A 26,971-nucleotide genomic window follows, 5' to 3' on the forward strand; every position below is an offset into this window, starting at 1 on the left:
AAATTAGTTGAGCTACCTTGAACACTTCAACATTTTCATCTCATCGTCTATAACAACCAACTAGCTTGTGACAATATGTTGGAAAGATAACACAAGGCATAAATGTGTGTTTCATACATACCTGTTTAGTCAAGCACGCCTCTGCTTTACAGTTAGTTACAAGAAAACAATGATACACAACTCTTCAGAGAGGAATTCTCCCGCTAAAGTGGCGTAAAACTGCTATTGGCTACGTGTTACGTAGAGGGCGGAGTCCAGTGTTATTGAGTGCACTCGTTTTTTACTCCCGCGCCCCCAAACGGTGTCGTTTGCTCTAGTTCGGTCGTCTTGCGATAAGAAACACAATCTGCCGCGGTCAACCGCTGTCGTGCCGATAGAGGTAAAACGAGTGTACTTTTTGTATCTAAATAATCTGATTTTCGCCAGTTGATTCCAAGGTTAACTTCACCGATTTACGATAATAGCCTGCCTGCCCTACAGTAGGACATTCAGACTCATTTATGAAACCGATCGATATTGATTGCATGGATATTTGTGTTATAAAATGTCACGTCAATTTGAAGGAGTTTGCGGAATTAAATGATGATTCCGATTGAGAAGTCATCTGTCATGGACTGAGCGCTTGTGGTAAGTAAACAACTCTAGAAAATAAAAGTCAAATAAATGGTCAAATAAATTACATCCTGGCAAGCATTTCTGCTAAATCCCACACATTGCAAAAAGCAGGTACTGGTCAGAAGGTTGCTGCATGCAGAATTGATATTCAACATCGCAGAATACAGAAGTTTTACTGAAATGCATAAACTGCTATTGAGTTACACTAGAGTTGATATTTTCCATATTATCATAATGCATGATATTAAAAATGCATATTGAAAGCACATAGTCGATGGCCATGGTATAAGTAGTGGGCTGTAGTAGGCTAGAGAGCTAGGCTTTATATCCTATGGTGTTGCTGACACGTGGTGGCGATTTCATCATCATAACTACGCTATATCTTTGTTTATTGCCTATTTGGTTGACATCTCTCTCTCTCTTTGTCTTTCTCAATTCAATTTAAATTCAATTTAAGGGCTTTATTGGCATGGGACCAATATGTTTACATTGCCAAAGCAAGTGAAATAGATAATAAACAAAAGTGAAATAAACAATAAAAACATAACAGTAAACATCACACTCCCAAAAGTTCCAAAAGAATGAAGACATTTCAAATGTCATATAATGTATATATAGTGTTGTAATGATGTGAAAATAGTTAACGTATAAAAAGGAAAATAAATAAACATAAATACAGGTTGTATTTACAATTATGTTTGTTCTTCACTGGTTGCCCTTTTCTTGTGGCAACAGGTCACAAGTCTTGCTGCTGTGATGGTACACTGTGGTATTTCACCCAATAGATTTAGGAGTTTATCAAAATTGGATTTGTTTTAGAATTCTTTGTGGGTCTGTGTAATCTGAGGGAAATATGTGTCTCTAATATCTCTCTCTCTCCCTCTCTCACTCACTCACTCACTCACTCTTTCGGGGTTGTTTTTTGATTTCTGCTGTGAGGTAAGAGTGCAGTGGGAATGTTGTCATATAGTTTGTAATCCAATCAGAGAAGAGGGGAGCGTAATCCATGATAATCCCACATCCAAAGAGACAGAGAGGGAAAGGGATGAGGGAGAAAACATGTTTGTAGATACACCATGTTCCTGTTTGAAAGGAACTGCCTTTAATGTGTTTGTTGCTTCATCAGGACCCCCTGTAGAACATAATGATTCATCCCAAGGGATGTATCCCACCAAAATGTCTGAATAAAACAAATAGATACATCATAATGACTTACAGCAGGCCTAGTCTTCCTTTCATCACTTGCTCTTAACGTGTGTGTGTGTGTGTGTAACTCTGTCTGTCTGCGGTCCGGTCCAGCAGCTGGCTGCCTGGGCAGAGGATACCTGTTGCTAGGGAGACTTCACCACAGAGACATGGCACTTGAGAGAGCAAATAGAGGAGGGGCCAGAAGAAACCCTCACCTAGGGTAAACTACAGAGACAGGAGAGAGAAGAAGAGGTGGAGAGAGGAGAGGTCCAAAGAGGAAGAAAGGACTGAGGGAAGAGAAGGAGAGTCTGTCAGTCTCAGGTAAGGGTCAGTGTATTCTGTAAAATAGAATGCCAGTAGAATGGAGAGTCATAGGGGCTCAAAAACAGAGAAACCAGGAACATTGAGGAAGTTAACACTGCTGTATGCTGCTGTATGGGTGTCTGGCTGTTTTTTCTCTGCATGGATCTGTGTGTGCTGTAGGATGGGTTATGACCTGGAGAGGTTTGTGGGGTACGTGAACGAGGGGCTTCTGTGCTGTGTGTGTCGGGATGTGTTGGAGCGCCCCCTCCAGGCCCCCTGTGAACATGCCTACTGCGACGCCTGCATCAGCTCCTGGCTCATACACCACCACTCCTGCCCTGAGGACAGACTTCCACTGGACATCAGCACTCTGAGACCACTGCACAGGTACACACGCTCACACAGAAACATTCACACAGAAACACCCACGCAGACACATACACACACTATAATGTGGTTATTCCAACAACCACTGTCTGGTCTGGTCTGTGTTAGGTACATGCGTAATGACCTGTCCAGGCTCCAGATCCGTTGTGTTAACTCTGGCCAGGGCTGTGATGCCGTCTGCTGCCTGGAGACACTTCACACACACAAGGACGAGTGTCCATTCACCTTCATATCCTGCTCCTCCACAGGTACTACAGCTCTGTGTGTATTACAGTCAGTGGAGGCTGCTGAGGGGAGGATGGCTCATAATAATGCCTGGAATGGATTCAATGGAATGGTAACAAACATGTGGTTTCCATGTGGTTGATACCATTTCATTGACTCCATTCCATCCTCCCCTCAGCAGCCTCCACTGATTACAGTGTATTACAATACAGAGAGAGTGTGTGTGTAAGTGTATTAGAGAAATGTATAGTATACTACATGGAAGTGTGTTTAGTTTAGACGGAGCAGAAATGATATACCACCTGTGTGAGGGGAGCAGGTGGTAGACCAGTCGTCATGGTGACATCATACAGAGCCCAGCTGGGATGAACAATGACCTTAGCTCCAGGTAGCAGTTGCTCTACAGATCTAGGATCATCTTACCTTAACCAAATCCCAACCTTTACGATTATGGGTGAAATGCAAATAAAAGACCCTAGATCTGTATTGGGGAAACATCCAACTACTCAGGGAGGGATCCCACCTACATGTTTAATGAGAAACATCCCCCAGAGGATGAGAGCCAATGCAACAGATGGATTGGGGGGGTTGGGGGGGGACGGTATTAGGTGAACTCTCACGTGTCTGTGACCTGTTGTTGGCAGGTGGAGACTACATATGTTACCAGTGCGGTAGGTATCAGGGTGTTGGCGTTTGTGTGGTATTGGATTGGATTGTGTTTCATTCATTTGCATGATTAAAAACATAAGTTCTCATCCTTCAATCTTCCTTTGAACTTTTGCTACTGCATCTCTGAGTGGGGGAGTGCTTGAGTGCCATGCAATGCAGTGGAGTGGGGTAGAGGAAGGTGGAGTGGGGTAGAGGAAGGTGGAGCGGGGTAGAAGAAAGCGGAGCGGGGTAGAGGAAGGTAAGCGGGGTAGAGGAAGGTGGAGCGGGGTAGAGGAAGGTAAGCGGGGTAGAGGAAGGTGAAGCGGGGTAGAGGAAGGTAAGCGGGGTAGAGGAAGGTGGAGTGGGGTAGAGGAAGGTAAGCGGGGTAGAGGAAGGCGGAGCGGGGTAGAGGAAGGCGGAGCGGGGTAGAGGAAGGCGGAGCGGGGTAGAGGAAGGCGGAGCGGGGTAGAGGAAGGCGGAGCGGGGTAGAGGAAGGCGGAGCGGGGTAGATGAAGGCGGAGCGGGGTAGATGAAGGCGGAGCGGGGTAGAGGAAGGCGGAGCGGGGTAGAGGAAGGCGGAGCGGGGTAGAGGAAGGCGGAGCGGGGTAGAGGAAGGCGGAGCGGGGTAGAGGAAGGGGTTGGGGGTGAGAAAGACAGTGAGACTTTCAGTAGGTCTCAAGTGTTGCTCTCTAACTTCGTCTTTCTGTTACTTTCTGTATCCCTCTTCTTAACTCCTCTTTCCACCTCCCCAGGTTGTCCGGTGCAGGTGGAGAGGAGGGGTCTAGAGTCTCACCTGTTAGAGTGTGAGTTCCGCAGCAGGGCGTGTCCTAGCGGCTGTGGCCACACCCTCCTCTCTGTAGACCAATCACAGCACAACTGTGTTGCGGAGCTACGAACAGAATTGGAGCTGCTTAGGTTTGTGTGTTTGAGGTGATGGATTGAGATATATTAGGATGTTATATCTGTGTCGTTCCTAACAAATCCTTGACAAAGCTGTGCCAATATTTACAATATTTTAGAACCTCAAGGGCGATGTCATTGCTTTTATATATTGGATATTGTGATTTATTGTGACACATGCATGTGTTTGTGTGTGTTGCAGGGCAGAGATGTTGGGTAAGGTGGAGGAGGTGAGGCGTGAGATGGAGTCGAGGCTGGACTCTCAGAGGAGACACATGGTGCAGAAAGAGTCTCTGCTGAAGAGCGAGGTGGAGGACCTCAAGGTGACACACACTTATAATATGTACTACCTATAGGAATGTGTGTGTGTTATGACACATCCCTGTGTGTGTGTGTAGGGCCAGGTGTCGAGGGTGATGTGTGATGTGCGGGCAGAGCGCCTGCGGAGACAGGAGCTGGCAGAAGCGGAGCTAGAGAAGAGGGAGCTACTGGAGTTGCTCCGGAGCCTGCAGCCATGCAGGAGACAGCGGAACAGAGACGAGCCAATCAGAGGACTGCATCAAGAAGACGGTACAATTAGGAGCCAGCTTCAAGTGGAACACCCAACCAGGGGCCTGCTGAGGGCAGGGCTAACACAGGCTTCTACCCAATCACTACCCTCGGCTTTGCCTACTCCAGCCTTATACCTGCCTACCTCCCCACAGCCAGGGGAGGGGTCACGCAAGGCCCGCCCCCGCAGCCTTACCCTCGACTGCATCAAGAGCAGAGAGGTCACCGTCATCTGAGGGGCCATTCCTAATGTTACTGGGTTATGTTCAGTAGGCACAAATGAGAGAAAATGCTTTAACTTCCCAATTCCTTCTTCATTTAACCGTCTCAAAACATTTTTATCTGGTGTGGCATCCCCTGAACGCACCCTTGATGATTGGCAGATACCTGTGACATTGCTTCAACTCAGTGAAAACCAGCCTGCTGAGATCCTAAATAAAGTCTGCTGAAACACCTCTGATCTCTGTTCCTCTTAAGGTACAATAGTCTTACTCCATCTACTCTAATGGATTGGAATTATATACAGCTCATCATGGATTTCTTACATTGCATATACACCATGCATCAATCCGTCTGTCAATCCAACCATCAATCCATCCATACTAACATACCACAGTGAGGAACACTAACACACTACACCAGACAGCGCTCTCAATCACAGAACTTTATTGAGTCTGAACAACAATGTAAAAGAACTAAAACATAATACAACAAATTCCACACATCATCATCAATAGAATCCCACAGAGGACACGTTTCCATGGAGATGATGAACTCATTATTCCTGATTGGTCCGTTAAGAGCCGTGACGGGCTGCAGTCATTGGCCAGGTTTGTTTACCTGGTGAAGGAGCGAACGTGTCGTCCCCTCCCTCCTCCGCTGCCTCCCCCACCGCTAAACTTCCCCCCCTGGGACCCCCTCCCCCCTCCTCCCTGACTTAGCCACGACAGGCCTGTACCCCCACGACCTCGAGGGGCGCGGTCCCGCGGAGCCAGGCGATATGCTCCTGGAAGAGAGGGAGCGAGAAGAACAAGGGTGACCATCAGTAATTGTGCATGAAAGTATTATATTGTATTCATGTTGTTCTCTGAATATGTATGTGTGTGTGTGTTTATACAGTATGTACGTGTGCATACGAGTATGTGTGTACCTGCAGGCTGCTGGCGTGAGGGCAGGGGGCCGCGTGTGAAGTTGCTCTGCCCGCCCCTGGCATCACTGTATGTTCCTCTGTGGGTAACCGGTGGCAACGGACCACTCCACGACGTGCCACCTCGCCCACCCTCACGGCGGGCATTATAGTTACCTAGAAGGGAGGGGGATGGGAAGACATGTTAGTCAAAGTTTCTTTAAAAGACAACACTTAGTGGGTCTGTTAGTTTACAGCGATCTGTTTGTGTGTGTGTGTCAACATACCAGACAGCAGCACTCCTTTAGGCTGCGGTGGGGTGAAAAAGCGTGTCTGCTGGCTGTGGAAAGCAGCCCTGCCTCTGTTCCCAGTGAACAGGCCTCTGGTGGGGGGTTTGGGGGAGCTCTTAGGGGGTCGCTTGGGGGGCAACAGGCCCAGGGGAGTCCCAACATCTTTAAACTCCGCCGCCACAAAGTCATCCACGTGCATGCTGGGAGGGCGCGAAGTGTTCTGTTTGCGCTGGCGAAAGATGTCGTGGGGGCGACAGAGCTGTCCCCCGAAGCCCCCCCTACCTCGACCGCGAGGAGCAGCCATCATGTGGGCTCTCTTAGCTGGCTCGATGTAGTCTGACTTACCACTGCAGGGAGGAAGAGGACAACACAGGCATCTTTGTTAACATGTGGGTCACATACAATCAATCACATTATGTACCTGAAGGTGATAAAAGTGTGTGTACCTGGTGATGAAGGTCTCGTGTTTGTGCTTGCCCAGCCTGAAGCCCTTGTTAGTTTTGGTATGACTGGGAGACAAGGGCTCAGACAGGAAGGAGCGTTCCAGCTCTGACTTCAGGTCCAACTCTGGACAACACTCCTGGGCCAGGCCTAGCAGGTCCACCTTCACCTAGAGACAGAGAGGTTTACTCACACACACACACACACACACACAAACACACACACACAAACAACACCCAGGTGTCTCACCATGTCTAGTTCAGCCTCCATGTCGTCAGTGTGGAAGGGGGAGAACCACAGAGCCTTCAGCTGCTCATCCAACACCTCTGACAACACAAACACCGTCCTGCAGGAGAGAACACAGACAGTCAGAACAGGACCCACACAGCTTCGGGTCAAAACTGGGTCCATAGCATGTCAGTGGGTCATTCAAGACAAGCCAAATTCCCCAAACAGATTGAGTTCATACAGGCGCATAATTAAAAAAAACTGTTGATTAAAATTGCACTATGCAGAAATTGCTCTGTCATTTCCTGGTCACTAAAATTCTAATAGTTCGCCTAATTTCAGTTTATGTGACAAAACAGGCAAGTATCGTGTAGAGAATGATTGTACGATCTAAACCGCATTATAAACTGGGTGGTTTGAGCCCTGAATGCTGATTGGCTGACAGCGGTAGTACATCAGAATATGACAAACACGTATTTTCACTGCTCTAATTACGTTGGTAATCCGTTTATAATAGCAATAATGCACCACGGGGGTTTGTGATATGGCCAATATACCACGGCTAAGGGCTGTGTCCAGGCACTCCGCGTCCGTGTTGCGCCGTGCGTAAGAACAGCCCTTAGCCGTTCTAAACTACTGGACTGTTTTGCATCACAGACTGGAACATGTTCCGGGATTCTTCCGATGACATTGAGGAATACACCACATCAGTCACTGGCTTTACCAATAAATGCATTGAGGATGTCGTCCCCACAGTGACTGTACGTACATACTCCAACCAGAAGCCATGGATTACAGGCAACATTCGCACTGAGCTAAAGGGTAGAGCTGCTGCTTTCAAGGTGCAGGACTCTAAAACGGAAGCTTACAAAGAAATCCCGCTATGCCCTGCAACGAACCATCAAACAGGCAAAGCGTCAATACAGGGCTAAGATTGAATCATACTACACCGGCTCCAACGCTCGTCAGATGTGGCAGGGCTTGCAAACTATTACAGACTACAAAGGGAAGCACAGCCGCGAGCTGCCCAGTGACACGAGCCTACCATGAGAGCATCAGCTGTTCCAGACGACTGTGTGATCATGCTCTCCGTAGCCGACGTGAGTAAGACCTTTAAACAGGTCCACATACACAAGGCTGCGGGGCCAGACGGATTACCAGGACGTATGCTCCGGGCATGTGCTGACCAACTGGCAGGTGTCTTCACTGACATTTTCAACATGTCCCTGATTGAGTCTGTAATACCAACATGTTTCAAGCAGACCACGATAGTCCCTGTGCCCAAGAACGCAAAGGCAACCTGCCTAAATGACTACAGACCCGTAGCACTCACATCCGTAGCCATGAAGTGCTTTGAAAGGCTGGTAATGGCTCACATCAACACCATTATCCCAGAAATCCTAGACCCACTCCAATTTGCATACCGCCCAAACAGATCCACAGATCATGCAATCTCTATTGCACTCCCACACTGCCCTTTCCCACCTGGACAAAAGGAACACCTATGTGAGAATTCTATTAATTGACTACAGCTCAGCGTTCAACACCATAGTACCCTCAAAGCTCATCACTAAGCTAAGGAACCTAGGACTAAACACCTCCCTCTGCAACTGGATCCTGGACTTCTTGACAGGCCGCCCCCAGGTGGTGAGGGTAGGTAGCAACACATCTGCCACGCTGATCCTCAACACTAGAGCTACCCAGGGGTGCGTGCCCAGTCCCCTCCTGTACTCCCTGTTCACCCACGACTGCATGGTCAGGCATGACTCCAGCACCATCATTAAGTTTGCAGACGACACAACAGTGGTAGGCCTGATCGGGAGGAGGTCAGAGACCTGGCTTGGTGGTGCCAGAATAACAACCTATCCCTCAACGTAACCAAGACTAAGGAGATGATTGTGGACTACAGGAAAAGGAGGACTGTAGTGGAGCAGGTTGGGAGCTTCAAGTTCCTTGGTGTCTACATCAACAACAAACTAGAATGGTCCAAACACACCAAGACAATTGTGAACAGGGCACAACAACTCCTATTCCCCCTCAGGAAACTAAAAAGATTTGGCATGGATCCTGAGATCCTCAAAAGGTTCTACAGCTGCAAACATTGTCAAAGACCCCAGCCACCCCAGTCATAGACTGTTCTCTCTACTACCGCATGGCAAGCCGTACTGGAGTGCCAAGTCTAGGACAAAAAGGCTTCTCAACAGTTTTTACCCCTAAGCCATAAGACTCCTGAACAGCTAATCACATGGCTACCCGGACTATTTGCATTGTGTGCCACCCCAACCCCTCTTTTACGCTGCTGCTACTCTCTGTTTATCTTATATGCATAGTCACTTTAACTATACATTCATGTACATACTACCTCAATTGGGCCGACCAACCAGTGCTCCCGCACATTGGCTAACCGGGCTATCTGCATTGTGTCCCACCACCCGCCAACCCCTCTTTTTACGCTACTGCTACTCTCTGTTCATCATATATGCATAGTCACTTACCTATATGTACATACTACCTCAATAAGCCTGACTAACCGGTGTCTGTATATAGCCTTGCTGCTGTTATTTTCAAATGTCTTTTTACTGTTGTTTTATTTCTTTACTTACCCACACACACACCTTTTTTTTCGTACTATTGGTTAGAGCCTGTAAGTAAGCATTTCACTCTACACCTGTTGTATTCGGCGCACATGATAAATAAACTTTGATTCGATATTGGACATATACCACACCCCCTCGGGCCTTATTGCTTCAGTGAAATATATCTTCCATGACTGTTTCTGCTGTTTGAAGCTGGTGTGCAAAACCGAAATTAAAAGATACAAAAATGAAATTTAAGAACTGGAAGCATAGAAATAGCGCACCTATAACAGACCTACCGCTTATAGACAGACGTGTGTTCAGTGAGAATGACAGATCTATAACTCACATTTCTATGTGAATTTGTTCAGCTCGCACAAAAAGTTACATATTGCAGCTTTAACGGTATCTATTGGGCCAACAATGTCAGTGGGGGGTACCTGTGGTTGAACTGGGCCAATAACGTGTCAGGATTGGGTAGAGTGGGCTCCGTTTCAGGGGGAGAAGATGCGTCTATAGTGCTCTCCAGCGTCTGTCGTAGACCAATCACATTCTCCAACAGGGTCTCCAATGAATCCTCCTCCTTGCACAGCTTCTACAAACACACATACACACAACAGTTACTTCCACTACTTTGCATTTATAATCATTACTATGCATAAAGTGTGTGTGTGTACCGTGATGTGTTTCTCTAGTTTGTTTAGAGGGTGTGTGTCAGTCTCCTCCCACTGCAGCAGAGCCTTCATCTCTGACCCAGTCAGAGCCACAGACCTTGGGGGCGGGACCAGCCTGGACTCTTCCCCTCCACTCTCCTCCCCACAGCAACTCTGGGTATGAGAAGAGAGAGAGTGACAGAGACGATGATTAATGTAATACGGGCGGATCGGCCTTCACATCGGCAGATAATGGTTGACTGGATAATGGTTGATCATGTTAATAATGGTTGATCATGTTGAAATGGACTTGTTTGGGGTTTTACCAGAGGGTCAGTGTTGAGGATCTGTCGTAGGAAGTCCAGCAGAGCAGAGAGGAGTTCAGCCGAGTCTTTTCTGAAGGAGAACACCTGTCTCTTCAACAGAGCACACACACTGGCACTGTGCTTCTTCAGAGCCCTAAAAACACACCTCTAAAGTTGAATTCGGTGTTCCACAGGGTTCAGTGCTGTAACCACTACTATTGTCTATATACACATGCTACACTTGCATTGATCTAAATTCCTGGCAGTGAGGAGTGTGTGTGTACCCTTTGAGGTGGTAGAGTCCATAGTCATGTTCTGTGAGGAACATGAGTGTTCTGAGACAGGTGAGGAGCAGAGCGGCACTGCTCTCTCCGTTCCCCAAAACCTCCATCAGAGAGTCGCACACTGATGAGATCATTTCCCGTCCTGGCAGGGCATTGGCAAGTTGCTCGGCCTCTGACACACACCCCTCGGCTGGGTGGGGCACCACCAGAGAGATGTCCTAACACACACACACACACACACACAGCAGAGTTAACCCAATGAGTCCCACCGTTTACAAAAACATCTGTAGAGTCAGAATGATTTGAGATGCTTGGCAAAGGCTGACTGTCAGGAATACAAACACGTTTCATCTCTATGATGCTCATAAACTACACAAGAGTCGTTAGAAGGTAAAGGGTTCTTCTACATAGAAGACCATAGTAAATCCCAGGACATAGTGTCTATAACACTGTGATAAGCTCACATAGTTGCCGTTATAAACTCTGAACAGTTGTCACTGACTAGTTAGATATTCATTTTCCAGTGAGGAAACCATTTCTGTACGTAGAGCATTCTTATAACTACATTTCTATCGGGTTTTTGCTCTGTCAATAAAACTCATGAATGCAACTGTTTATGTCAAATAGTTAGGTGTTCTACTTGTAGCCCTGGTTGTCCTGAAAAGAACATGGTAAAACACTTCATTGTGAGACTAAATATAATGGCTGGACATGCAGATAAATGAAAGTCAGATCAATGTCTTGGGACTGATGGGGTTAAACACCTTTCTCTATCCCTCTACTGCTCCCTCTTACCTGGCTCAGCCTGATATATGACCCCCTGCTAGTCTGACACATAGTTCAGACTAAAGAGCATCCACAAAGACCTACATGTTTATGAATATAATACGCATCAATTCACCCCATACCTCTCCATTGTTATCAGCTAGTGGATGAAGTGCATTAGCTTCATACAATACCAGGTGCTTCGTGTGTTACCTGGTCACACAGTGACTGCAGGACAGTCCCCACCAGCTCTGCACAGTGCTGTTGTGGCAGGGCGTGGTCAGCAGCGGGAACCAATAGGGACAGTAGCAGGGGGAAGACATCAGCCAATGGCTCGTCTCCAGGGGCAGAGCCAGAGAGCAAGTGTAACGTTGCGATCTTACAGGCTCTCTGGGAAACCAGGGTGTCGAATAGAGAGAGGAGACGCAGGACCTGCCCCCAACCGGGACTCTTACCCTCAACACTGAAAAACACAACCACACATACCGAAATCACAAACACAACCACACATACTGAAATCACAAACACAACCACACATACTGAAATCACAAACACAACCACACATACCGAAATCACAAACACAACCACACATACCGAAATCAAAAACACAACCACACATACCGAAATCACAAACACAACCACACATACCGAAATCACAAACACAACCACACATACCGAAATCACAAACACATACAAAAATCACAAACACATACAAAAATCACAAACACAACCACACATACCGAAATCAAAAACACAACCACACATACCGAAATCACAAACACATACAAAAATCACAAACACAACCACACATACCGAAATCAAAAACACAACCACACATACCGAAATCACAAACACAACCACACATACCGAAATCACAAACACATACAAAAATCACAAACACAACCACACATACCGAAATCAAAAACACAACCACACATACCGAAATCACAAACACATACTGAAATCAAAAACACATACAAAAATCAAAAACACAACCACACATACCGAAATCACAAACACAACCACACATACCAAAATCACAAACACAACCACACATACCAAAATCACAAACACAACCACACATACCGAAATCACAAACACAACCACACATACCGAAATCAAAAACACACACATCAGAAGGTAGCATGGTGGTTCTAATATGGACGTGAAATAATATCCAAAGCCAATTTGGGATTTATTTGGCTTGCCATCTTAGTTCAAGAGGTGCATAAGGGTGTGTTTGCGACTGTCTTACGGCTGTAGTTCCCCCAGCAGGAATTCCAGCAGGGTCTTCATGATGAGGGTGGCGGTGGGAGAGGAGAGGTCAGCCAGCTGGACACACACACGTCGCAGCATGGCCAGCAGCGGAGGACAGCTAGTTCCACACACACACCCGAGGGCATCCGCAAACACACCCCACTGCACCCGCAGGTGCATGCTCCACAACTTCCTGGTGTTCAACGCTACAGCCACGTCCTGGACAGAGATCACCTGGAGGGGGACCGGCACAACACACAACTAGAAATCTGTTTCCCTTCGGTTTAGATGTTTCCAACATGAAAGTCCTACAGCTTTCAATCCTCGTGCATTGATTAGTTTGTTAAGTGTCAATCCGACGACCTCCAGACTGTTGCTGATGATGGCTGTACCAACATGAGAAGCAGCAGGTGTGTGTGTGTACCTGCGTGCTCTGCATGGGCAGGGGAAGTGGCAGCAGTTCAGACAGCAGGGAGAGGCCAGAGAAGAGTCCCTCTGGTGCTTTCAGTAGAGAGCCCAACACCTCCTTCAGCATCAGAGACCATGTGTTACTGAGCAGAGTCTCCTCTGTGTGGGTCATCTACAGGGGAAATGATACCCAATTTATTACACGCACGCAACACACACACACAACATTATGTTAAAGGTCAATCAGAAAAGAGCTCTACCTGTTCGCTGACTCCCTGTGTGAAGGTGAGCAGCACATCTACGATGAGGGCCTGAACCTTGGTCTCCTCCCAGTCTAGACGTCCAGAGGACGGGGCTGAACACACGACCATGTGTAGAGTCACCAACGTGCTCGCCACACGCGTGTCCCTGAACTGGAAGGCCCCGCTGCGCAGCAGCTCTGTTAGCATGGTCCGCAGCAGCCTTAGCGTGTTAGCACACACGCCAAGGATCATACAGCGCTGTGGGGTGGGTCCCATGTGTCCGTGCACACGCCAGGCAGGCAGCAGCACGCTACACAGCTTCTGGAGCACACAAACACACATGTCCAAGCCCTCCCCAGAAAACAACTGCACCCCTGCTAGACTCCACTTCAGATCTCTCTGCTGAGCCTCTACGGCGGAAGGTGGACAGGCGATCTGGCAGAGGACCCTCAGAGCAGAGATCAGTCCACTTCCTTCTAGAGTCAACACGTTCTGGACGTTCTACAGGGACACACACGGGACAGACAGGACAGAATGGCTTTTCTGTTAGTAATATGACCAATAATACACATTACATCAGCCACACACAGTGCATTCGGAAAGTATTCAGACCCCTTGACTTTTTCCACATTTGTTACTTTACAGCCTTATTCTAAAATTGATTAAATTGTTTTTTTACCCTCAATCTACGCACAATACCCCATAATGACAAAGCAAAAACAGTTAAAAAAATATATAAACGTTGCAAATATATATTACAAAAATAATAAATGAAATATCACATTTACATAAGTATTCAGACCCTTTTTTCAATACTTTGTTGAGGCACCTTTTGCAGAGATTACAGCCTTGGGTTTTCTTGGGTATGACACTACAAGCTTGGTAGACCTGTATTTGGGGAGTTTCTCCCATTCTTTCTGCAGATCCTCTCAAGCTCTGCAGTTTGAATTGGGAGCGTCGCTGCACAGCTATTTTTCAGTCTCTCCAGAGATGTTCGATTGAGTTCACGTCCGGGCTCTGGTTGGGCCACTCAAGGAGATTCAGAGACTTGTCCCGAAGCCACTCCTGCATTGTCTTGGCTGTGTGCTTAGAGTTGTTGTCCTGTAGGAAGGTGAACCTTCTCCACAGTCTGAGGTCCTGAGTGCTCTGGAGCAGGTTTTCATCAAGGATCTCGCTGTACTTTGCTCTGTTCATCTTTCCGTCGATCCTGACTAGTCTCCCAGTCTCAGATGCTGAAAAACATCCCCACAGCATGATGATGCCACCACCATGCTTCACAGTAGAGATGGTGCCAGGTTTCCTCCAGACTTGAGGTTTGGCATTCAGGCCACTGAGTTCAATCTAGAGCAGAGAATCTTGTTTCTCATGGTCTGAGATGCCTTTTGGCAAACTCCAAACGGGCTGTCATGTGCCTTTTACTGAGGAGTGGCTTCCGTCTGGCCACTCTACCATAAAGAACTGATTGGTGGAGTGCTTCAGAGATAGTTGTCCTTCTGGAAGGTTCTCCCATCTCCACAGAAGAACTCTGGAGCCCTATCAGAGTGACCATCGGGTCCTTGGTCCCCTCCCTGCCCAAAGCCCTTCTTCCCCGATTGCTCAGTTTTGCTGCGAGGCCAGCTCTAGGAAGAGTCTTGGTGGTTACAAACTTCTTCCATTTAAGAACGATGGAGGCCACTGTGTTATTGGGGACCTTCAATGCTCAAGAAATGTTTTGGTACCCTTCCCCAGATCTGTGCCTCGACACAGTCTTGTCTCGGAGCTCTAGGGATAATTCCTTCGACCTCATGGCTTGGCTTTTGCTCTGACATGCACTGTCAACTGTGGGACCTTATATAGACAGGTGTGTGCCTTTCCAAATCATGTTCAATCAATAGAATTTACCACAGGTGGACTCCAATCAAGTTGTAGAAACATCACGGATAATCAATGGAAACAGGATGAATAAGGCTGTAACGTAAAAAAAATGCGGAAAAATTCAAAGGGTCTGAATACTTTACAAAGATGCGGGCGCTCTCTCTCTCCCTCTCTCTCCAAGATCTGAGTCAGCCACTGTCACAACTATTTGCATGTACCGCAGGGCAGCTCTCTAAGCTCTCTACTGTTTTTTGTTGTTTTTTTTTACCAATGACCTGTCACTGGCATTACACAAAGCATGTGTGTCCATGTATGCTGATGATTAAACCGTATACGCATCAGCAACCACAGCTAATGAAGTAACTGAATCCCTTAACAAAGAGTTGCAGTCTGTTTTGGAGTGGGTGGCCAGTAATAAACTGGTCCTAAACATCTCTAAAACTAAGAGAATTATACTTGGTACACATAATTCCCTAAGTTCTAGACCTCAGCTGAATCTGGTAATGAATGGTGTGGCTGTTGAACAAGTTAAGGAGACTAAATTACTTGGTGTTACCTTAGATTGTAAACGGTCATGGTCAAAACATAGATTCAATGGTTGGAAAGATGCTTTTTTGACACCACACTCCACGGGCTCTAGTTGTATCTTATCTTGATTATTGTCCAGTCATATGGTCAAGTGCTGCAAAGAAAGACCTAGTTAAGCTCCAGCTGGCCCAGAACAGAGCGGCACGTCTTGCTCTTCATTGTAACCAGAGGGCTAATATTAACACTATGCATGCCAGTCTCTCTTGGCTAAGAGTTGAGGAAAGACTGACTGCATCACTTCTTGTTTTTATAAGAAACATTGTGTTGGAAATTCCAAATGGTTTGCATAGTCAACTTACACACAGGACTGACACACACACACACACACAATCACACGCCCCACCAGACATGCCACAAGGGGTCTTTTCACAGTTCCCAGGTCCAAAACAAATTCAAGGAAGTGTACAGTATTATACAGAGCCATGACTGCATATAACTCCCTTCCATCTTATACAGCACAAGTGAACTTCAAACCTGGTTGAAAAGAACAAATAAACCAACACCTCACGGCACAAGGCCTCTCCCGCATGTGACCTACTTTTTGTGCATATGTACTGACATGTATGTATAACCGATCGATGCGCACACACACACACACGTTAATGTTTTTAAATTGTCAAGTCTTTTGTCTCAAATGTATTTTTTGTTATGCGTCGTACCCCAGTAAGACCCTAGTCAGACCCCAGTTGGAACCCCAGTAAGACCCCAGTCGGAACCCCAGTAAGACCCCAGTCGGAACCCCAGTGGGACCCCAGTAAGACCCTAGTCAGACCCCAGTCGGAACCCCAGTAAGACCCCAGTCGGAACCCCAGTAAGACCCTAGTGGGACCCCAGTCAGACCCCAGTCGGAACCCCAGTAAGACCCCAGTCAGACCCCAGTCGGAACACCAGTAGAAACCCCAGTCAGAACCGAGTGGGAACCCCAGCAAGACCTCAGTCGGAACCCCAATAAGACCCCAGTCGGAACCCCTGTTGGACCCGAGTGGGACCCCAGTCGGAACCCCAGTGGGACCCCAGTAAGACCCCATTAAGACCAGCTGTCGCCATTGAAGATCGTAAAAAGTCAAATCAAACTAGCTGACTCCATGGTGAAGGACGTCTCTGCTGAAATCCACCAAAGGAGTGGTGTAGAGACCATGCATTGTGGAATTTAGGTTCGACTATATGAATAAAATGGATTATGGAACGCTTACCTTGTACTTATGTTTGTCCTTTAGTTGCGTGCCTGTCTTTGTTAGCTGAAATCCATACTTTTTCAAGTATGGACGCTAATCAAATACAACCACCGACTGTTTTCCCGTTGCTGTAAGATGGCAACTCAGCGCAAATTAGCATTTGTCAATTGAATCTCAAAAGGAAACAGTCGGTGGATGTTTTTGAATAACGTTTATTGAAAAAGTATGGATTTCAGCTAACAAAGAAAGGCACGTAACTACAGAGGACAACACAGGTACAAGTTAAGCGTTTCATAATTATAATTTTTTTAAAGTATTGACCTTGGGCGAATCGATGTAGTCGTTGCTGAATTACACAAAGCCTGATCTCTGCTTCACTCGTTGGTGGATTTAATCAGAATCTTCCTTCACCTTCGAGTGGAGTTTAGTGAGCTAGTTATATCAAAGAAAGTCGGTGTGTGTGTGTGTGTGTGTGTGTGTGTGTGTGTGTGTGTGTGTGTCCGCGCGCACGCGCGTAGGGAACTTGCAGCCATGTCATCATTATGAAGGATTAAACAAACAGCAACAACAGGTTATCACTCCTTGGGGACATGTAGTGTAACGGCTCACCTGTTTGATGTAGTCTATGAGGCAGGGGATGCTGCCCATCTCCAACTTCACCTTGTCCAGAGGTTCCAGCCACTGACTCAGCTCTGGAACACAACACCAACACTGAGAGGATCACTTAGTGTTGCAGTTCACCTTCGCAAGGAATTCTGAATAGTAGTTTAACACATGTTTTTGGGGGGGTACTTTTCTCCCCAATTTCGTAATATCCAATTGATAGTAACAGTCTTGTCCCATCACTGCAACTCCCCTGCGGACTCGGAGAGGCGAAGGTTGAGAGCCATGTGTCCTCCGAAACACGACCCACACTGCTTCTTGAAACACCGCTCGCTTAACCCGGAAGCCAGCCGCACCAACATGTCGGAGGAAACACTGTCCAGCTGGCGACCGAAAGTCAGCTTGCAGGTGCCCGGCCCGCCACAAGGAGTCGCTAGGGCGTGATAGGACGAGGAAATCCCAGCCGGCCAAACCCTCCCCTAACCCGGACGACGCTGGGCCAATTGTGCGCCGCCTCATGGGTCTCCCGGTCACGGCCGACTGTGATACAGGCTGGGATCGAATCCGTCGATGCAGTGCCATAGACCGCTGAGCCACTTGGGAGGCCTTCAACACATTTCTAAGGGGTGATGGGTAGGGCTATGTCATTACAATGATAGAGTTGGGTGTAGAAGTATTTTTAAGATGAAGGTTTAGGGACTACCAGTTCCCCCATTGTTGATAAGGTTGGTTTGGAGTTATAGGTCAGAGGTTAGGGGTTAAGGTTGGATACCAACCTGGCGTTGTTATAGTCAGGGGTCAGGAGCTACGCACCCTGTAGTTTAGCGTTGGTGTCATCAGCCTTGGCCAGGATGAGTAGAGGAGCAGCGTGTTGTTCCATGTTACGGAGATCACTGGAGTTCTGAACCACCATCAGCACCAGCATACACGCATAGTTATAGGTCACCGCCTTCCGGGCCTTGGCCTCCCCGTGTCCGTCCTTGCTGTGGTGCTGCAGCAGCGTAACCAGACAGGAGAGGTTGTTCTCCAGGCTGAAGACGTGGGCCACAGCGCTCCTCCCAGTCTGTGTGAAGGTGATGAGGTAGAGGGCATGGAGCATGCTCAGTACCTCCGCACTGTCCCCCTCCTCTAGCCCCACCCCTCCCTCCCCACCAGCAGTCACGTGACTCATCAGCTCAGACACACTCTGGAGGGCATGCAGCGCCTGCATCAGCCACACCCCCAAACCCTCTTCACCCAATCCGGGGCTCGAGAACCCGCCGTCGCCCCCAGTGACCATAGGCTCCTCTCCCTCAACCTCGGCGACGGTTGCTAGGAGGCGGAGCAGCAGGTTGGTAGGCGTGGGATGGGCCAGCATGAACAGCAGTCCTGATTGGGTGAGAGACAGAAAGTGCAGGACTTCCCTGACTGCGTGAGTGACACCTGTATGCCCTGCCGCCACTGCTGCTGACAACACCACCGCCGAGCTCTCCAGGAAGTGACATGCATGCATGTACCTGTGGGGTGGGGGGGAGAGTTATTAGTACAAATGACTGTGTGTGTGTGTGTGTGTGTTCTGTGTTGTACCAACCTGTACAGTGTAGGGTAGGGGTCGTCTCTCTCCTGTGGACCAGTAATGCGTGCGGTTGTAGGAAAGGCCTTTCCAGGGGGCTGGACCATGGTGTGGGGGGCGGTCTCTAAAAGGTGATGTAACTCTTCTAGAACCCCAGCCAACCTATCCAGCTCAGCCTCGCTGACAGGGGAGGGGCCTAATGAGGTCTCCTCCTCCATGGCTATGTCAGGCTCCTCCCCCTCATCCTGAAATATAACACTGATAATTCTTATATACTGATATACTGTAGTAATTATATGGACAGTAGAACCTCAGTCATAGAAACCCCAGAGTTCCACACTGAACTGGGAACTGGTTATGAAATGGGAAACTTGATCAGACCCAAATAACTGTTCTTAAAATGCAGATCTCCAGTCAGCATGTGCTTACCTGCAGAGGCTCGCTCCAGGCTACCGCTGTCCTCTGCAGGTCAGTCATAACCTCATAGGCGTGGCCTTTCTGCAGAATGGCGTTGCCCGAGGTTACCACCCGCACGGTTTCCTCCCCCAGGAACAGCTGCACCAGCCGCTGCGGGGGGGGGGACACAACCTCAGTTAGAAACACACGCAGCCTCTCTATTATAAGGTCTTCCTGTGTACCGTATGTCTATGGCCCCTCTCACCTGGTATCCACTCCTCTCTATCTCCCCCTCCTGTAGGAAGGCCTCCACGCCAGCGGGGGCACTGGTCAGAGCATCCAGAGCCCTCAGGATACACAGCTTCAGTGTGGACGACACATGGTCTACCTGGAGCAGCTCCAGTAGGAGCTCCAGGGCTCCCTCGTGCAGCAGCGCAGTGAGGCCCTGTGGGCACTCGGCCAAGCAGGAAGCCAGCTTAGCTCCAGCTTTCAGCTGCCTGAGGTTTAGAGCAATGGGTTGGGTCAAAGCTATCTCCATGCTAAGACCCTGGAGAGCCCATTGGACCAGAACTCCAATAGGCCCCTCCCATTCCCCCTGTCCAATCAGAAAGCCCAGCCCTCTAGCGAGCAGCCCTGATGCCTGCTCTAGGGCCGTGACCCAGCGGGAGTCACGATCCTCTGCTATCCCAGCCAGGAGCTCTCTCATCTGGGCAACAACCTCAGCCTCTGCCCCTTCTCCACCTCCAGGCCCCTCTGGACCAACACACACAGCCCCCCTAGCCCTCTCCAGCTGGGAGTCGAAGCGGGTCTTGTAGGGAGGGGTGAAGTAGAGCAGTGGGCGTAGCTCTCTTTCGTAGGGGTCATACTGGACTGGGGGCACAGAGGCCAGGTCTTCAGGGGTGTAGTCAATGTCAAAACTGGGCAGCTTAAAACTCCCATTGTCCAAGTCATCCTCATCACTACTGATCTTCTCATAACCATCATCACCTGGAGAGAGGAGAGAGGGTGAGAGAAGGAGGGTGAGGGAGGAAGAAATATTGTAAAACAACAAAAACAGCAAAAGAAAAGGCCTCACTCACAAAAGTGATAAAACATTAATTACATTAATTACAGTTCACTCAACCAAGAGTTAAGAATGTTAGAGAACCACAGCAGACAGGCACAGTTAGTTTGTCATGCAAGGGAATCTGATACAACAGCAGCAACAGCCATGGCTCTAAGCCTTATGATTACAGCTGGTTAGGCTGGTTATAACAGCACTGAGCAGGGTGTAGGGATCTGAGCAGGGTGTAGGGGTCTGAGCAGGGTGTAGGGTGGAGGGGTCTGAGCAGGGTGTAGGGGTCTGAGCAGGGTGTAGGGGTCTGAGCAGGGTGTAGGGGTCTGAGCAGGGTGTAGGGGTCTGAGCAGGGTGTAGGGGTCTGAGCAGGGTGTAGGGGTCTGAGCAGGGTGTAGGGTGGAGGGGTCTGAGCAGGGTGTAGGGGTCTGAGCAGGGTGTAGGGGTCTGAGCAGGGTGTAGGGGTCTGAGCAGGGTGTAGGGTGGAGGGGTCTGAGCAGGGTGTAGGGGTCTGAGCAGGGTGTAGGGTTGAGGGGTCTGAGCAGGGTGTAGGGTGGAGGGGTCTGAGCAGGGTGTAGGGTTGAGGGGTCTGAGCAGGGTGTAGGGTTGAGGGGTCTGAGCAGGGTGTAGGGTTGAGGGGTCTGAGTAGGGTGTAGGGTGGAGGGGTCTGAGCAGGGTGTAGGGTTGAGGGGTCTGAGCAGGGTGTAGGGTGGAGGGGTCTGAGCAGGGTGTAGGGTTGAGGGGTCTGAGCAGGGTGTAGGGTTGAGGGGTCTGAGCAGGGTGTAGGGTTGAGGGGTCTGAGTAGGGTGTAGGGTTGAGGGGTCTGAGCAGGGTGTAGGGTGGAGGGGTCTGAGCAGGGTGTAGGGGTCTGAGCAGGGTGTAGGGTGGAGGGGTCTGAGCGGGGTGTAGGGTGGAGGGGTCTGAGCAGGGTGTAGGGTGGAGGGGTCTGAGAAGGGTGTAGGGTGTAGGGGTCTGAGCAGGGTGTAGAGGTCTGAGCAGGGTGTAGGGTTGAGGGGTCTGAGCAGGGTGTAGGGTTGAGGGGTCTGAACAGGGTGTAGGGTTGAGGGGTCTGAGCAGGGTGTAGGGTTGAGGGGTCTGAGCAGGGTGTAGGGTGGAGGGGTCTGAGCAGGGTGTAGGGTTGAGGGGTCTGAGCAGGGTGTAGGGTTGAGGGGTCTGAAAAGGGTGTAGGGTTGAGGGGTCTGAGCAGGGTGTAGGGTTGAGGGGTCTGAGCAGGGTGTAGGGTTGAGGGGTCTGAGCAGGGTGTAGGGTTGAGGGGTCTGAGCAGGGTGTAGGGTTGAGGGGTCTGAGCAGGGTGTAGGGTTGAGGGATCTGAGCAGGGTGTAGTGTGGAGGGGTCTGAGCAGCATGCCAGAGCACACACACACTGTCTGTCCTGCGGTCACACAGGAGCCCCCCTACCTTCCTCCATCTCTTCCTCCTCCTCCTCACCCTCATCCTCCTCCTCTTCCTCCTCCTCATCCTCAGGGGCGCTACACTCCGTCCGTGCATCGTCCTCTTCTTCCGGCTCTTCATCCTCTTCCTCCTCCCCCTCTTCCTCAGGCTCGGCGTCTGAGTAGGGTTCGTCGGCAGGCAGTGAGCTGCGCTCAGCTGAGACCGCCTCCAGGTAGTCCTCCCCTCTTTCAGTCGGCTCCGCCTTGGCCACTCCAACTGAGACAGTCACCATGGACACCACAGTCGGTTATCAAAGCAACCAAAGAGGGCATCAGGTATACACGGATACAAGCTTGCACAAATACATGGAAACGTTTCTTTTGGCAAGGTTAGCTAGTTGAATATACAGTATGAAATCTGTCCCTGTGAGATGAACATAGAGACGCAGAGAAGTGTGTGTGTTACCGGTCACTGGGACCGGCTCCTCATCATCATCATCTGGTGGGGGCGGTCCAGGAGGGGTGCGGGGGCCTCTGGGAGCTGGTCTGGGGGGACTGCCATTATACTGCTCCTCCTTATCCCACTCTGAGACACACACACAGTTGAGTCCACCTTGTGTTTTCCTTTTTGCCATGGAAAATATGATAGTATTGTGATAGTGGTATCCTGGCAACCCTACTATGAGTCTTTACTCACCTTGTTTGATGATCCTCTTGAGGCCCGTCTGTTGTTGGGGGGGTGGGGGAGGGGGAGGTGGGGGAGAGTCCCGGTCGTGACCATGTGACCTTTCTGCTGTACCGTACACTGCCACCGTCAGACTGGTGTACCATCCACGCAGCACCAGACCATCTGTGTTCACCTACACAACACACACACTCACCATTACAAACACACAGCGACACACACAACAAAGTTCACCTGTAGAGAGAACAGTGACCTTTCTACAGACAGAGGGGGAAGGAGTCTTTACCTTTCCATTGGGCCTGAAAACGATGGACTTGTTTTCGTCATATTCAAAACTGTAAGGACGAGACAGCGAGAGAAAGAGAGACAGAATTATCACATTTCCATTAGTAGTGGAGCAGGCTACAGTAGAGGGGCTGGTGTACTGCAAGTTCTCTCTCAGGTGAACCACGGCCTGTGAGAGCTTGACTAACATTAAGTTGTGCCTGTGTTCTCGGTTGGAATGATCGATGTGGCATTCTGGGTTCTGTATTCTGTTGTGTGTGATTCTGCAGGTGCAGCAACAGGGCTAAGTGTCTGGCGACCCGTCTCGGAGTGAACAAGGACTAAGACAGTAGTCACAGATTGGTCTCTGCCCTGACAGCTTCTACAGGTGAGACTTGAGCTCTCAAATATTTTTATAGACACATTCTGGGAAGTGAAAAAATGGGAGGGGTGGGTAGAGAGAAATAGACAGATGCTGGGAGGGCAGGAGCAACAGAGAGAGACAGAGGAAGAGGTAGAGAGAGAGGGATGCAGACAGAGAGAGTCAGAGGTAGAGAGAGAGGGATACAGAGCTTGAGAGAAGTAGATGTATAGTTGAGAACAACTCTTTGGAAACAAGTGCTTTAATGAATACTTTTAAGTGCTATCCTCTGGGTCCACATTGTACATTTCTGTTGTATATTTCTTTTACACAAACACATTCAATTCAAATAGAATGTACAAAGTGTTACTGACCTGCCCAGTCTGTGGAAGCAGGCGCTGCTGGGTTTAGTGAGGTTGTTAAAGAAAAGCTCCAGCTGGAAGGAATGAGGCGATGTCTCCCTGGAAACACAGACAGGAACAGGATATGACATCACCACTCAGCCCCCCCTTTCAGCCATATGAGAGTTCTCGTCTGTCCGGTTACGATTACCTCACAAATCGCCTAACTACCCCGGTGAGAATGAGGCCAAACTGAATATTACAGCTCTGGGGCCTCATTTATCAATAATGCGTAGAAACTTCTATAAAATACTTCTTACGAACAGAATTTAGAATGTTCGTAAACATAGAAAAAGTGTGATTTATCAAACAATCCTACGAGCTTCATACGTACACTGGAAGGAGATAATCGTTCATAAATACCAAATGTTCTCAGCCTCAGTGCTCGTGCACGACCTTGGCTATTTGCATTTTGCAGTGCCCCCAATTAATCATACATGGTCAAAATCATCCCTTTAAAGCTCGTGGGGAATATACCACACCGTACCAGGATATACAACGTCGCAACCAAAGAAAGCTAAGAAAATAGTAGGTACTAGGGTCAGAGATTGAGTACAACCAAAAGGTTTTATTTATCTCTTTCAGTTGTGGCTTGACCAGTAAAAACATTAAGACAATGAGTTGTGTTAGCAATGGCAAATCTACATCAAATGAGTAGACAACAGTCAGGAATAAGCCATCCATCCTCAACAGCTCCTTCCTGTAGGCGTATAGGCCAACATTGGCCACCACATTCAGCAGCGTCTTCTGCCCATCACATAAATGATCACCTGCACATTAAGAGTGGAAGCCTTTTCTGTCCACATAGTTCAACTTGTTTTAGGATGGTGCTTTTATGGCGATGTGGGTGCCGTCTATTGCTCCGTTTGTATTTGGGAACCCATTGATGGCAAAGAAACCCCTCTTGACTTCAACCTGTTGGGCGACGGTGTAAGGAAATTGTACATTACAGTTTGTTTTACTGATGAATGCATCCAAAACACTGTCTCATCGAAGCTGTGAGATGCCGATCGGCAAGCTCCCGATGCCAAAAACCTGGGTGGACAGCACTTGGATGTGCACCGGAATGGCATGCGGTTGCCTTTTTAAGGTAAGTCTTAAGTCCTTATAAAAACCCTAGAAGATTGGCTCATCAGATATAATTTCCCAAAATCAATCAGTACTTTCTGAGAAAGATCATGCTACTGCACAGATCCTACTGCTGTTGGAGCTACAAACACAAGCATTTCACTACACCTGCAATAACATCTGTTAAATATGTGTAAAATTTGATCAACCTCTCATTCAATTTCACATTATTTCAAGTCTTTAATCATATTTCAACAATGGTTTCACTTTCACACGTGCCTCTAACTTTGGGCTCCCGAGTGGCGCAGCGGTCTAGGGCACTGCATCTCAGTGCAAGAGGCGTCACTACAGTCCGTGGTTTGAATCCAGGCTGATTGGGCGTCCCATAGGGTGGCACACAATTGGCCCAGCACCGTCTGGGTTTGCCCGGGGTAGGCCGTCATTGTAAATATGTTCTTAACTGACTTGCAAGTTAAATAAAACATGTAACAAATTACTGTACTTTATGTGAATTATTATAGTAAAAAATGCACTGGCATTGATATGCCTGTCAAGATATGTTGCATGAATTCACAATGGAAATACAATGACATTGAAAAATGATTGAATTATTACTCCATCACAATTTCAGACATTTTAAACATACATTTCCCCCCCATTCTACGCTTGACAGTTCACTTACCCCTCGATCACACCTACAGCGTCATTGCGTTTTGGTACACTAGAAGTCCCAATGGAATGCTGCGTTTGCCTTGCAGAATTGCGTAACAGTCTGTTCTATGTGGTGCATACATTGGATTTATTGAATTTATGCATCACATTGTATGGTAGACGGTTTGACATTAATGGTAGCAGAAGGTGAATGTTGAACTTATGTTGAACACATATCCAGATGACGCTCGTACCATTTTGCGCAATGAGGCTGTAGGTGTGATCAAGGCATTATTCCACCACATGGCACTGTGTGAGCACAGTCATTGCAAATGTTCATATTGATAAATCGCACACTTTGCGTGGAAATGATCCCACGCATGGTTTACGAACATATTTGTGCCTATGCATGATTGTTTGAGGCCCCTGAAGTTCCCCTCATACACATCCCAGTCTCAGATGTCACATGCACATAGCTAGTAGTATATATTTATTTAGCTCTCCCTTATACACCTTGAATGATGGTTTCTTACCCGAATGCCCGGTTGTCTGGCAGGCTGGTGTGTGCTTTAATTCCAGGAGGAATGACACGCACCTCTGTGATCAGGACCCCACACGGGAACCGCATCACATCCACATTGGTCAGCTACAGACAGAACACATTTTAATAATTTCACTGTAAGGCCTACCACATCCGTTGTATTCGGCGTATGTAAAAAATAAAATGTGATTCGATTTTTATTTTAGACCATGTTAGCGCACAACAAAAACAGTCAGCACGTTTTGTGCCATACAAAAACAAAACTGGGAATTTCGTGTATTCATCTGCAGACAGTAACTGTATGCTATATCTGTAAAGATGAACAGTCGGAAAACTGTTTGTGTAACGTAAACGGTGTGAGTCGCTAACTAGCAAGTAAACATACACGTTAGCTGTGTGAGTAGCAAGCGGGTAAACAATCTTGCCGACTGTCCCGTTATCTGTTATGGCTAGCTAGTTTCGCGTATCCCTATCCCCGCTGCAACTGTAGAAGAGACCACTGAATATAAGAACCCGTGACGTACTTAAAAACGTAATACCTTTTTAGGAAACAATGCATCACACTTAGTTTGGAAGGACGATTGAGTTATTATGCAAGGTGGCCACCGTGTTAGCATTAGCCTAGGGGAACGGGGGGATCAGAAGTCGTAGTTAGCTAGCTAACTGGAATCTCAGCTAAGTACACTCCTGGGATAAAATAGCAAGTGACATTAGCAAATTTAGATACCTCTGCACTTTGGTGTTTGAACGTATCCAGAAAAAGTAGCTCCGTTAAAGTGTCCCCCGCCATGTTTTTCTGTTTTCACTTGGGGTAAACTTCCGGATCTAGCCACAACGGTTTCCGGGTTTCAAAACCCGACGGCAAGCAGTTCTGTAAAGACAGACCCCGAATTAGTTTAAACCGAATTTATTTCTAATGAGTAAAAACACAAACTGATCTGAAATCGGTGCATAGTGGAGAGTTCATCCAACATTATTCAGGCTTCTGGCAATGGCAC

The 26,971-nt window shown here is 48.2% G+C and overlaps 2 protein-coding genes across 4 annotated transcripts; one reads left to right on the plus strand and one right to left on the minus strand.

Moving 5' to 3' along the window:
• Positions 1–1,914: 1,914 nt before the first annotated feature.
• On the plus strand, positions 1,915–5,500 carry LOC139420450 (RING finger protein 151-like). 2 transcript variants are annotated; one of them, XM_071170622.1, is made up of 6 exons: positions 1,915–2,124; positions 2,287–2,493; positions 2,602–2,741; positions 4,119–4,281; positions 4,469–4,589; positions 4,665–5,500. In XM_071170622.1, the coding sequence occupies exons 2-6, from the start codon at positions 2,288–2,290 to the stop codon at positions 5,049–5,051; spliced, it is 1,017 nt and encodes a 338-aa protein (XP_071026723.1). In that variant the 5' UTR covers positions 1,915–2,124; position 2,287; the 3' UTR covers positions 5,052–5,500. The 2 variants fall into 2 exon arrangements, with proteins under 2 accessions (XP_071026723.1, XP_071026714.1); XM_071170613.1 differs by having other exon boundaries at positions 2,102–2,493; positions 4,665–5,081.
• LOC139420443 (protein virilizer homolog) lies at positions 5,465–26,800 on the minus strand. 2 transcript variants are annotated; one of them, XM_071170597.1, is made up of 25 exons: positions 26,701–26,800; positions 25,966–26,078; positions 23,687–23,773; positions 22,974–23,022; positions 22,700–22,862; positions 22,469–22,588; positions 22,061–22,279; positions 19,824–20,545; positions 19,592–19,729; positions 19,181–19,407; positions 18,424–19,106; positions 17,617–17,699; positions 13,409–13,891; positions 13,165–13,320; positions 12,739–12,974; positions 11,697–11,946; positions 10,719–10,936; positions 10,456–10,588; positions 10,154–10,303; positions 9,917–10,071; positions 6,922–7,018; positions 6,678–6,841; positions 6,229–6,578; positions 5,966–6,118; positions 5,465–5,821 (listed from the first exon to the last, which is right to left on the minus strand). In XM_071170597.1, exons 1-25 carry the CDS (start codon positions 26,761–26,763, stop codon positions 5,652–5,654), a joined length of 5,382 nt encoding a protein of 1,793 aa, XP_071026698.1. In that variant the 5' UTR covers positions 26,764–26,800; the 3' UTR covers positions 5,465–5,651. The 2 variants fall into 2 exon arrangements, with proteins under 2 accessions (XP_071026698.1, XP_071026689.1); XM_071170588.1 differs by having other exon boundaries at positions 22,031–22,279.
• Between the last annotated feature and the right edge of the window lie 171 nt (positions 26,801–26,971).

Source organism: Oncorhynchus clarkii, chromosome 2 (genome assembly GCF_045791955.1).
Source record: "Oncorhynchus clarkii lewisi isolate Uvic-CL-2024 chromosome 2, UVic_Ocla_1.0, whole genome shotgun sequence".
Lineage (NCBI taxonomy): Eukaryota > Metazoa > Chordata > Actinopteri > Salmoniformes > Salmonidae > Oncorhynchus > Oncorhynchus clarkii.